This window comes from Pecten maximus, chromosome 18 (assembly GCF_902652985.1).
Source record: "Pecten maximus chromosome 18, xPecMax1.1, whole genome shotgun sequence".
Taxonomy (NCBI): domain Eukaryota; kingdom Metazoa; phylum Mollusca; class Bivalvia; order Pectinida; family Pectinidae; genus Pecten; species Pecten maximus.
In genome coordinates this window covers 8,713,448-8,725,778 of record NC_047032.1, presented here as the reverse complement: position 1 = coordinate 8,725,778, position 12,331 = coordinate 8,713,448, and the positions used below count along the sequence as shown (strand labels likewise).

Genomic DNA, 12,331 nt, shown 5'->3' with positions numbered 1-12,331 from the left:
TGTTGCTGGAATGTCATTTGCCGCTTCCCGTTTTAGTGTTTCGACGAATTCATCTCTTCCTTTCTTTGATTTGGTATTAATGATTGAATAGAAAACACTTGACAAAATTTTGGTTCGATTTCGAGTTGCTTACGTTTTCACATAACTCATCCATTTTTTTTTTTAGCAAAACACGATTGTTAAACCCACTCTGGCTGACGATGACGTAGTACTAAGGGGAGTTGTGTTTTACGGCTCATTGGCAGGTACTTCATGCCAATCAAAATTAGAAAAAAAGACATTCACAAAAATACATACAACAAATTAAACAAGACAATCACAATCGGAACAATATACTCCCGTCGAATACCATATAGTATTATATACTATTTTGCACTAAATTAAAATGCTCATGACCTTAAGAGTGGCTGTCGTATGTTGGTTTTTATCTCCTTATGATAATATGGAACTGATTGCGAGTTTGAAGTGCTAGCTCGCTGAAGCGTACTGCCGAAGACACCCAGCAAAACAAGTAACTCCGTCTCATTGAACTCACAAACTCGCATGAAATTCACGATTTTGGTAAAGAACCGTTATATTTAATCTTTGAGGAATACATGTCCTGAACTGCCGAGAGATTTTGATGAAATTTGGCTTCAGCATTATAGACCAAAGGATATATTAAGTCGTATAAAAGGAGAGTGAAGCTCCATTTTGGCGTCAGAGACGCGCAATGGGGAGATCTTGCCATGATTACTTAAATATCCAGGTGAGTGATGCAGACCCTCTAGGCCTCGTGTCTGTTGATATAACATCTACTTTCATGTTACATTTATTGTTTCTTTACTCACTATTTTTTGCCCTATTGACCTTCATTAACTTGATTTTTAAAAGTTTACATCTATAACACTTTTGCATAAATGGTGACTCTGAGGGGCGGGGCCCAATAACCCTTTTCACGATAACTGCGGTCCTGTTTTTCGCGCATGCGTGCAAACGCTTCCGGACGGCAACCACTTTGTTTACGTTTTACAAAGATGGTGATCCAATGTGTAGCATACCGGTGTACCAATCGACAGGGGAAGAATGCTAAAGAGCGCGGCGTTAGTTTTTTTCGATTCCCCAAGAACAAGAGGAAAAGAAAGGCATGGGAAAAAGCTGTCAACAGGGCAGGTTGGGTACCAAATGAGTACAGCAGAATGTGTTCTGAACACTTTGTAGGCGGGTGGCACAGCGACGAATCAGACGACATCAACTATCGGCCGACTATCTTTCCACATAAAGGGAAAGTCCCGTCAACTGAAGAGAGTGCCCGAAATGAAAGATGTTGCCGAAGGAAACTTCTACTGGTGAGTCGGTGTTCACACTTTTTTTTCATTTTACATTCAATATCAACTGGATATTGCAGTGGCTATAGCCATGTCAATATTAGTACCAGATCATACTACTTGGCATATATATTGAGAGGTTCTGACTTTGATGCTGCCTTATTACCTTGTGGATTCCTGTAATACGACTATAAATATAGATACTATACATTGATATGACTTGTGAAATGTAAAAAAGATTAAGTGTTCATTTAAACTTTCATTAGAGTCTTGTTTATGTTCTGTAGGATAATGTGTGTGTATGTTGTTTTCTACATCCACCTCCAGTACTGAGTGCAAGTAGCACACATACATTATGTATGTGCCAAGGGGGTAATACATAATCTGAATCTCATGCATATAACATTCAGAAGTATCCATGATTGGTATTTCGCACATGTGTAATTAATAAAGTTTACAAATGCAGGAAATGGATGAGGCGGAGAAAAGAGAAAGACAGACACTCCATCAGCATCACCAGTTCAGTGTGTTCTCCCACAGCTACTGCAGTGAACCATGTGAGGATGAAGTGAATGACCCTGTTCAAAGTCCTAGTTTAGATGATGTAGACATCAAGTCTTTTAAGGATGAAGGTATCAATTCATATTTTTTTTTTAATCAGTCCATTTCTGACCCTTTATTAAAATTGCTAAAATCCTGTTAATTTTGTTTCAGAATGAAATATCGCAATTTTTTTTCTAAAAACATTCTACATTGTATATATTTTTTCAAGTACATGTATGTAAATTGAAATTATTGGTTTTCTTCGCTATAAACAATGGTCACAGGGAAATTTAAACCTAGTCTTTTGTCATTTCTGGGTGAATCCCTTAATGTTTTTGTGCACTTACATGTTAGTTGTACATACTGTTCTTGAAATATTTAATTTTTGAAATGAGGCCATAATAATGAAATGATCAAGTTTTAATGTTCTTATTCATGAAGCCTATGTGTTGATAATAATTCCTTTCAGATACATGTATGTGATATGCCATATTTATAAGATGTCTTTTTCGAATTCTTTGATATTAACTCTTTAAGTTATCTGATTAAATATATGAAATATTTAACATTATAGTACTGCATCTAGTACATCTACTCAGTAGACTTGAGCTGTATAAATGTTCACATACCACTATTGTCATAAACAGCTTGTTAATTTTACTTGAGGCAGGCTACATGCCCTTATGTACTGAAAACTACAATGTACATGTGTAGATTTATTGATTCCATACACATGTATCTATATTAAATTAATTTACAGGAGTTCAGTGTGACCCTGACCCAATGCAGCAAGAAAATGAGGCACTGAAATTGGAACTTGAAAACTTGAAAAAGGAGATGAAAAAGTCCAAATGGTGCATTGAAAAGATTGCCAATGATGACCAGAAGACAAAATTTTACACAGGGCTGCCAACATTTGCAGTATTTTTGTGGCTTTTCAAGTAAGCATTCATGAATAGGTTTTTATAAGTATAGGTGTGAATATTGCACTCACTTTTTACTTTCATGGTCAGAAAAAGTAAGGATTTTGCCTTATCATGAAAACCCTTGCAGGATTCCATTTGGGCTTATGGAGAATTATGCTATAACTTTATAGCTTATATAATTTATGTAATTGTGTTTCATGATGGTAGTACTTACTTAATTTCTCTAGTTTCTACTGATAAATTACTGTTTAATTGAATATTGGTATATTTAAAGCAAATGTTTCATGTTTTGTAATTTGGATAGGCAGCAACAAATGTAGTAATGACAAATATATAACTGAACACAACCTCTCATGGGGAAGCACACAATTTAATCTTTTAGGCATAAAATATGATGTTGACTTGAGTAAAGTAGTAAAATTAAACTTTGATAAAAAACTGGCTAAACTGAAATCTCTCATATGCTATGGTACAACCATAATGTCAAAATAAACAAACCTGTTTTGGTTCAAGAAAGGAGTACTGTTCATCTATGATGTTATCAAGGAAGATGGTATATTTTATAATTTCAAAGAATTTCAACAAAGATATGCTATTAGATCCAATTTTTTGACATTCCATAGTATAATTAGGGCAGATAAACATTTCATAAGTAGTAAACAAGAAATCATTTCTCTGGAAAAGCTTATCATTTTACCTAATATATCTTTAAATTCTTAACACTATGTTGGAAAGGAAAAAAGTCTGATATGATATATATAATCTGATGTGATAATGAAATTAAACCTTCCTCACAAATGAAATGGTCTTTGGTTTTTAGTTTTACCATCCAGGAAAAACAATGAAAATAAATTGATTCATCTGCTTTCAGAACCTCACTCAGTATTAATTCAGATGGTTACAATATAGAATACACTTTTATCTACATAAAATAGGCATACCAGGTAGTATTAATATGAGTTTGATTTCCAATTTCAGTTTCCTTCAACCAAAAGCACAGAGGATGAAGTACTGGATTGGGTCTAACACTGCTCAGGCTTCAGACAGATGCAGATCTTCAACTGGATCTTTACAGATCATTGATCAACTTTTTGCTGTGTTGATGAGATTGAGGCTTGGATTGTTTACCGCTGACATTGCTGAAAGATTTCACATCTCTGAAGGAACATTTTCAAAATATTTCTCTACATGGATATCTTTATTGTTTCAGGAACTAAAGCTACTTAATCCCTTTCCTTCTCGAGATATTGTTAACAGAACTATGCCATCATCTTTTAAATCAAAGTATCCTTCTGTTAGGGTTATACTCGATTGTACAGAAATTTTTATTCAGCGATCTTCCAGTCTCCTTAATCAGTGTATGACATTTTCTAGTTATAAACACCACACAACTGTGAAGTTTCTTGTTGGTATTACACCATCAGGTGTTATTTCCTTTGTATCAGAAGGATGGCCAGGCAAAACGTCTGATAGATTATTGACTATTGAGTCAGGTATTTTAGATCTTTTAGACGAAAATGACAGTGTAATGGCTGATAAAGGGTTTACAATCAGAGATGTTTTAGAAGAAAAAAAATGTAAACTGAATATTCCTCCATTTAGAGGTAATAGTCCACAGTTTACTACTGAACAGATTTTTGAAACACAGGAAGTTGCATCTTTGAGAATACATGTTGAGAGAAGTATAGGTAGAGTGAAGAACTTTCATATTCTCGATGGTGTTTTTCCTTTGACCCTGTCGCCACTAGTATCAAAAATTTTCAAAGTTGCATGTTGGCTCACAAATCTAGATGTCCCACTAGTCACCAACTAAACATTTATCACTGTAAGAGCTTATTCAGGACTATTTGGACTGGTTTCATGGAGAGAACATGTAAAATTTTGTTTGCAGAATTAAGCTGTATTCAAATTACTTATACATGTATGTCTTGTTTTCCTTTTATCACAAAGCAACAGTATTTTATGTAAATCATGTTGAAAACACATAGATTTAAGATTATGACTACTGATTATTACATAACTAACTCATCATCAGTGTCACCACATTCACTTAATATGTTTAAGTGAACTGTGAACACACGTTACAATCCTGTCACATCTGCCTGGTTATTGGTTTCTATTGTACCAGTTATAGTGTTGTGCCATCTTGACATCAAATGTTTTCTGACATCATCAAAGAAAGATGTATTAAGTGAAGATCACCATTTCAGATTTTATTTTGGTCTGATAAAATACCTGGTTATGTGAAAACCTGAATTTTACATTCATGTCCATATTAAAATTACAGATACCATCATTACATTACAGGTATAAAAAAAAAAACAGGAGTTCGCACAAAGACAATACCACATTGTGCAACAGGCAGTCATACAAAACCTCTACACCCTATATACAGGCCACACACTCCTTAGACTTAACACCTGAAGTTACTATTAGTCTATTATTATAGTGGACATATAGAAACACAGCAGTGTCTTTTTCCCAGTCATTTTGTATAAAACATTTTGACCTCCTTACTGGTTTACATGTATTCTTGGACACTTCTACATGAATTACATTACACGTTGATGTAAAACTTTGGTGCAACATGGTTAACATAAAATGCGATAAGTTTTGGCATCATACTGCTAACAAATTCTGCATCAAAGTACACTCTGTCAACACAAATGTTATTTTTCGGAGCATTTGTCCAAACTACAAAGTCACACCATGGCAAACCCATTATTGCCAGTTCACCCTGTACCTGAGCGTAGTATTTGTGGCTTCTTTTCAGTCGTGGTCCCTCTGAACTTGCCTCCAAACAGAAATTTGGATGTCCCATGGCAACAATTTCACAGACCTCCAATGATGTGACTGTGGCTCCTTGGATTGAATAGGGACACTTTATCTCTAGTATACCCATATTGTCACCATCAACAACCCTCCCATCACTAGAGGCACCCAGGTAGGCATGAGTAGCACACAGAGTAAGGCCTGTATCCTCAACTCCTATCTGACTGCTGAGAGAAGACTGTAGGTCTATATAGTCTTTTCTTGCCTGTGGCTCCTTTTCTATTCCCCACTGAACAGCTGGAGGTAGAACGGTGTACCTAAAATTCAAGAGCATCATGTTAAATATGGAAACATTTAAATAAATATTATTCCAGATCATTTAAAATAGTACAGTTTTTCAGTTATACCATGACAACACCTAGCTAATGGATGTTACAGTGAATGATTCTTCAATGAGGCAAACCAATGATTGAAACTAAAAGTTGGATAAGTTATCTCATTTGGAAGATTTGAAACTATAGCTGTGTCACAGGCAGTCCATGAAGCTTAATACTGGATACCACTCAACTGAATTGAGATCACATGCTGCAAGCCATGTCAGGGCTGGTTACAGAAACTTTGGGAGTCATTTTGGTTAAGTGTTATCTGTATATTTATAGTGTCTGAACAAACAACAACTTACCTATTAAGATTTGACCCTTCTACAATTTGTTTAACAAGAGAGTTTGGTTGGGGCCCAGCATGTAGAACGTCTCCAAAGATAGAGCTAGTCAGCCGCCCAATATGGAGCTTCTGCCACATGTCTGAAGATCTCTGACTACGCGTATTAATTTCAATATACTCTACCAGGTCCTGGTCAATTGAAAGTTGGGGTACTACAAGAAATATAAGTAAACTGTTTTAAACAAGTAGGATCACTGCTCCATTTTTGTGTACATCTGCATCTGTGTTGAGACCATTCCATATGTGGAAAACATTTCATATCAAAAATTGGATTTCAAAACATTGGAAGTAAAATTCTCTTAGTTTGTTTGCTGTTTATTGTATGCATGTAGGCTTTGTAATTAACTGACTTCTTTAAAGAAAAATTCACATTAAATTTCAATACAAAAAGCTAATTACAATCCTTTTATCAATAAATAACATTTGGCTTTTAAAGAAATCTTACAGTTGCTGTTAGAGTAGATCATGTTTATCATCTTTATAAACATTGGACTTTCCACAGCCTCTATCTCCTCTTCCTGAATGGCCTCTGGAACATTGTCACCAATATTCCACAAATGGGACATTCCTGAAAAGGACCATTCAGTGTTATTTATGTAAAGAATACATACATGTTGATAGATGATATGATTGCCTTGACTATTATATTCAAATTTGCATTTTTAGAAATTGTCAACATTGCTTATATAACTTGTAAACTGTCATTATGATCTATAATCACAAGAAGTGTTTATACGTGTATCTTTACACATGTTCCAAGTTAATAATTGAAAGTTAAAGGTATTAATGTATCGAAATGCAAAATTTGCAACATTTTTTAATCGTCTTGTAAGCATAAATTTTTCAGTGGTTTCTGTAGACAGTGCATGTACATATATATAAGCATATTGGTAAGGATTTAAAACAAAAAAGAGGTATATGAGTTAATTTAACTCAGGTTCAAAGAAACGATGTCATTGCCTAGCTATTAGTATACATACTACATGTAACTGGTTGCAAAATATTAATTTGTATTTCTCTGTTTTTCTGTTGAATTTTGTTTGACATGTTATTGTTATTAAAGTTTCCAATTAGGCCTACATAAAATGTGAAAATGAAACTTTTGTTGCATTTTTTTAACTTACCTGTATTGGGAAAAACATCCTTCAGATTTCTTAGATGGTGAAGAGATTCTTGAGTATTAAAAACTTTATCACAAGTGTGACGAGGATCATATGTGTCCGGATGTGATGTGGCTACCTGCTTTGTTGCTGTAACAGGTAGTTTTGGTTTCCTTTGTGGCAAGGAACTTTTGGTTTGGTTTATTTTGTTTAACGTCCTATTAACAGCTAAGGTCATTTAAGGACGGCCTCCCGTGCGTGCGACATGCATGCGTGTGGTGAGTGCGTATGTGTATTTTGGGAGGCTGCGGTATTTTCGTGTTAAGTCTCCTTGTGATAGGCCGGAACTTTTGTCGATTTATAGTGCTACCTCACTGAAGCATACTGCCGAAGACACCCAGCAGCACACCCCACCCGGTCACATTATACTGACAACGGGCGAACCAGTCGTTCCACTCCAAATATGCTGAGCGCTAAGCAGGAGTAGCAACTACCATTTTTAAAGACTCTGGTATGTCTCGGCCAGGGGACATAACCCAAAGCCTTCCTCACAGGGGCGAACGCTCAACTTAAGGCCAAAAGTGAGGCAGTGTCAAGGGAGACATTAGGAAGAAGAAAGTTGTTAAGAAAGAAGAGAAAAGATAAGATCCCAAGTTTAGTCGCCTTTTACGATCATGCAATGGGGGCAGCAGGTACAATTCTTACGCCCTACCTGCAGGGCAGGGCAAGGAACTCATCGGTCCTATGGGCTTAACTGCACGACCAGGAACATTCCATGTGCAGGGTATTGATGTGCAGCTCTTCTCCAGTGGTTTTGTATAGGTCAATGCAAAAAGTACACTACCTATATGACTGCAAGTCTGGGCTAACCTATTAAACAAATTAAGATAAGATTAAGAATTTAAAGTAATATTATCTTCAAGATTTTATTATCTTGGTCACATGTTTATGATACATACAATGGAATACATTTACAAATTATGCAAGATGATCTGGCTCTTTCATTTAATTATTAACAATTCTTACCCCTCAAAACAAAACGTTGAGAGTAAAAGATAACCCTATAGGACACTGACAATACCCATGTTGTATGGTGGAAGAATCTGTGGCAGACACGTATACAAACACTTGATACTGCTGTTTCTTCATTGATGCATGACAGTTTGCTCTGACATAAAATGTGTCTGCATCAATCTACAAGGAATGAGAAAGCATTCATTATGAGTGGCAGTTTTACTTTTTATTTAACATATATTTTTATATGAAAAATATTTTTTTGATATCCAAAATACAAAGATAGTCTATATTGAGAGAAATATGGGAGATATTTGAATTTTTAAAGTAAATAATCCATGTTTGAGCTTGATTTGATTTTTTTTTAATTATTTTTTTTGAAAATTTCATATCAAGTTTTCAAATTCATAGCAATTTCTATTTAAAAAAATCTAGATCTACATATCAAAAAAAGCATTAGTATTATATGAAAATAAAAATCTTTGTCAAAACATATCTTTGGAGATTATATCTAGATTATTTTTTTTCTATTTTTTTTTTTGTGATCAAAAAAGCAAATTTTTTTTATATGAAAATGTTAAATATTTATAAATGCATGTATCAAATTAAACAAAAGCAAGATATTATTTTAGTTTAATTGACAAGTGATATTTGGAATTCAGCACATGAAAGAAAAAAAATATGGTTCAATTACAAAAAAAAAAAAGATTCATCCTTAAAACTTTACCACACTTAACTCATACTAGACACCAATTTACAACACTAATTACCTGTGATACTCCTATATCCTGGACGTCTCCTGCGTCAAAATGCTTTACTGCACGGTCTAAACCTTTGAAGTTTTGTACTGTTCTCCCAGATCAAGTTGGTCTCGCAATCAAGAAGTCATAGATTTGTTTAAAACTTATTTTTGGCAGTATGATGCCATCTGGATTGGTATACCGCACCTTGTTATACGGGGGTAAGTTATCCCTGAGGCTGAATCTCGGTGTTGCACCATCCGTGGTGTACAATTGGAGTTAGAACAGATGTTTCAACTTGAGATGTAATAATTTCATTGATAATATCAGCTTTTTTCTTTTTGGAAAAATCTATACCGTGATCTTTAGCTAGAGTTCTCAGTGAATTGATTTTAAGCTTGTTTAAACTCTCCCGCTTCGACATAGTGTTTTGTGGTAACTAATGTAAACAGTGGTTGCCGTCCGGAAGTGTTTATGCGCATGCCCGAGAATTACCGTGAAAAGGCTTATAGGGCTAATAGAGGCAGGTCTTTAAATCATCGCTTCTTGGCATGAGCGAGTAAATGGATTTGTGGGTCAAATATATTTAGAATTATCCTTTGCTGAACAAATTTTGCATAAATGGTTACTCAAAAGGGCCAGAAGGGCTCGGCCTTATATGAGAAAAAGGTGTAAATCCTTAAACCTAAACTTTACTATAAAGGGAAATAACATTTTTGACAAATATTTGATTGATTTCTATTGGAGTTCATTCTAACTTTCGTAACATTATCAGCATGGGATGACAGCTTAATGATATGCACATGTTGGCCCTGACAGTTTGGTTTTGTTTATTTGTTGAACGTCCTATTAACAGCTAAGGTCATTTAAGGACGGCCTCCTGTGCGTGCGACATGCATGCGTGTGGTGAGTGCGTATAGGTGTTTTGGGAGGCTGCGGTATGTTCGGTAACCAGCATGACACCCCACCCGGTCACATTATACCGACAACTGGCGAACCAGTCGTCCAACTTCTAATATGCTGAGCGCTTAGCAGAAGTAGCAACTACCATTTTTAATGACTCTGGTATGTCTCAACTGAAGACCAAAAGTGAGGCAGTATCAAAGTTGACGTTAGGAAGAAGAAAGTTGTTCAGAAAGAAGAGAAAAGATAAGATCCCAAATTTAGTTGCCCCCTACGATCATGCAATGGGGGCAGCAGGTACAATTCTTACGCCCTACCTGCAGGGGCAGTCCTGGAGGATGCACTTGATAAAATATCAACATAAATCGGGTACATAGCGGTAGCATCTAGAGCTCTAATAACTCGATTTTTATCCTGAAGATGTACTTGATAAAAATCGAGTAATTAGAGCTCTAGATGCTACCGCTATGTACCCGATTTATGTTGATACTAACGGTGACCTTGGCCTTCCACATCCAGGCCTGAATTGCTGTACCTAACAAGAGCTTTTTTTCTCAGTATTAAGTGGACAATATTTAGTGTAATATGTTGGGATGGTTGCATCCCGATGCGGGGCTATTTCCTCCCATTTTCCGCTCGTAAAAGTTGTAGGTGAAATAAGCAAACCCTATTGTGATGATTATATTAACTTATCTCTTAAAAGCTTAAGGTAGCAGTGTACAGTAAAAATGCCCAATTTTGAAAAATATGACACATGTCTTAGATATGTAAACATTGCCAGTTAACCCTACATATAAACTCTAATAAAGTATATATATATTTGTAATCTGTACAACATTTGCAATTTTAATACAACTCTGAATAAGTTAACTGATATTTTCTGTGATTTTTAGAGCTGTGAATACCATGGTAACAGCTTAAAAAATGCTCAAAAATTGCAAAATATTATATTTGACCCAAAATACCACAATTCTCTACACAATTTTTTTTTCTGAAACCTATTCAAAAAATATCTCTATCCCAAAGACAGAATTAATCTTGTTTTGACATATGTTGTAAATTAAGTTTTTCCGCTATCTCATCTTTACTGTGGGCATCCATTTTTCGCTGTAGGCAAAACTAAATTTCCTGTGTAAACACACTTGCGGAAAATCCGGAAATTTAAAATCCGGAACCACTTTATTATTTTTTGTTTTAACAAAAGTGAAGCCTGTATGTACTTCTTCATACTGAATATACCAATTATAGTGTACATTTATTTTTTCTCATTGTTTATGCATATCATAATACAGGAGTTATTTGCTTAACAAAAAAATTGCCCATGGCCAGGCTGTCCTACTGTAGTGTGCTACCTAAACTATAAACCTCCGACAACGGCATTAACAACATAAAGGATTAGACAAATCGCACGCATTTCAAGAAAATATTGCCTATATCAGACAGTTATTTGTAGGATAATTTGTAGGATAAGGATGCCTTCGCCATTGTGTTGTTAGAAGATAATAATTTTGTTTGGTAGGTAATGTTTTATGTCATGTTATCACCGAAACGCTACTGTGAATTGTTTATCTTTTCCTGTAACAAAACAGTCCCAAAGCGATCCGTAAAACAGCAGAGATGTTTATTGCGTCACGTGTTAATAATCTGGTGGATACATGTGTCTGTCGGAAACGTCCTTGACTGCTGCCATGGTCATATGAGTACATTAACGCGAGTCCAGAAGATAATAACAGAGAAATCGAAGCCCCTAAAGACAAGTAAAGAAAACGTAACACATAATCTTTTCTTCAGAGATTTGACTTCCCCAATTAGCCCGCTTCCGATGAAAACGCGAAGACTGATATTAGTTGTTTTGTGTAACCCTAAAGGTCGTCAGTGTTCTAGTCGTTTCATGTCTTTGATGGATTTTTAAATTTAAGAACATTCCAAACACCGATCCGAATGTATCGTAGATTCGGAAATCCTAGGACAAAGGAGCTACCGCTCTTGATCATAAAACGCATTTGTGACCGTGATTGAAAATTTGACAGCTCGCCTCGACAGCAGACGAACCGCCAGGCCAAGAGAAAGCGATAAAAACACAATTAAAAAGGTTCGATATTTTAAAAATTAAAAAAAAAAGGAGTATAGCCTTCTGTAGCTGACATATATTAAGGCCACTCGTCCGTTACTGTCAATAAAGAAGAGGTGGAATGCGAGACCGAGTCGGAAATGGAAGTAAAACTTTAAGTGAGGTCGACGGGTAGGCCCTATGAGTTCGGTGATTTTGTAAACTGCCTTTACATTTTACCTAGGATACACTT

General features: G+C 35.4%; 2 protein-coding genes across 2 annotated transcripts; one reads left to right on the top strand and one right to left on the bottom strand.

Moving 5' to 3' along the window:
• The first annotated feature begins 967 nt into the window (after nt 1-967).
• On the top strand, nt 968-5,640 carry LOC117316886. The gene is made up of 4 exons (XM_033871670.1): nt 968-1,328; nt 1,774-1,939; nt 2,611-2,791; nt 3,755-5,640. Exons 1-4 carry the CDS (start codon nt 1,017-1,019, stop codon nt 4,587-4,589), a joined length of 1,494 nt encoding a protein of 497 aa, XP_033727561.1. The 5' UTR covers nt 968-1,016; the 3' UTR covers nt 4,590-5,640.
• On the bottom strand, nt 5,310-7,590 carry LOC117316887. The gene is made up of 3 exons (XM_033871672.1): nt 6,717-7,590; nt 6,231-6,423; nt 5,310-5,865 (listed from the first exon to the last, which is right to left on the bottom strand). Exons 1-3 carry the CDS (start codon nt 6,835-6,837, stop codon nt 5,334-5,336), a joined length of 846 nt encoding a protein of 281 aa, XP_033727563.1. The 5' UTR covers nt 6,838-7,590; the 3' UTR covers nt 5,310-5,333.
• Nucleotides 7,591-12,331: the final 4,741 nt, after the last annotated feature.

Bases quoted from the DNA above. Each gene is read 5' to 3' on its own strand.
- LOC117316887 (XM_033871672.1), bottom strand. From the start codon at position 6,837: ATGTCCCATTTGTGGAATATTGGTGACAATGTTCCAGAGGCCATTCAG. The intron at 6,424-6,716 runs GTAAGATTTCTT...TATTTCTTGTAG, and splicing joins GATCTACTCTAACAGCAACT to TACCCCAACTTTCAATTGAC. The intron at 5,866-6,230 runs GTAAGTTGTTGT...CTTGAATTTTAG, and splicing joins GAAGGGTCAAATCTTAATAG to GTACACCGTTCTACCTCCAG.
- LOC117316886 (XM_033871670.1), top strand. From the start codon at position 1,017: ATGGTGATCCAATGTGTAGCATACCGGTGTACCAATCGACAGGGGAAG. The intron at 1,329-1,773 runs GTGAGTCGGTGT...TTACAAATGCAG, and splicing joins GCCGAAGGAAACTTCTACTG to GAAATGGATGAGGCGGAGAA. The intron at 2,792-3,754 runs GTAAGCATTCAT...TTCCAATTTCAG, and splicing joins GTATTTTTGTGGCTTTTCAA to TTTCCTTCAACCAAAAGCAC.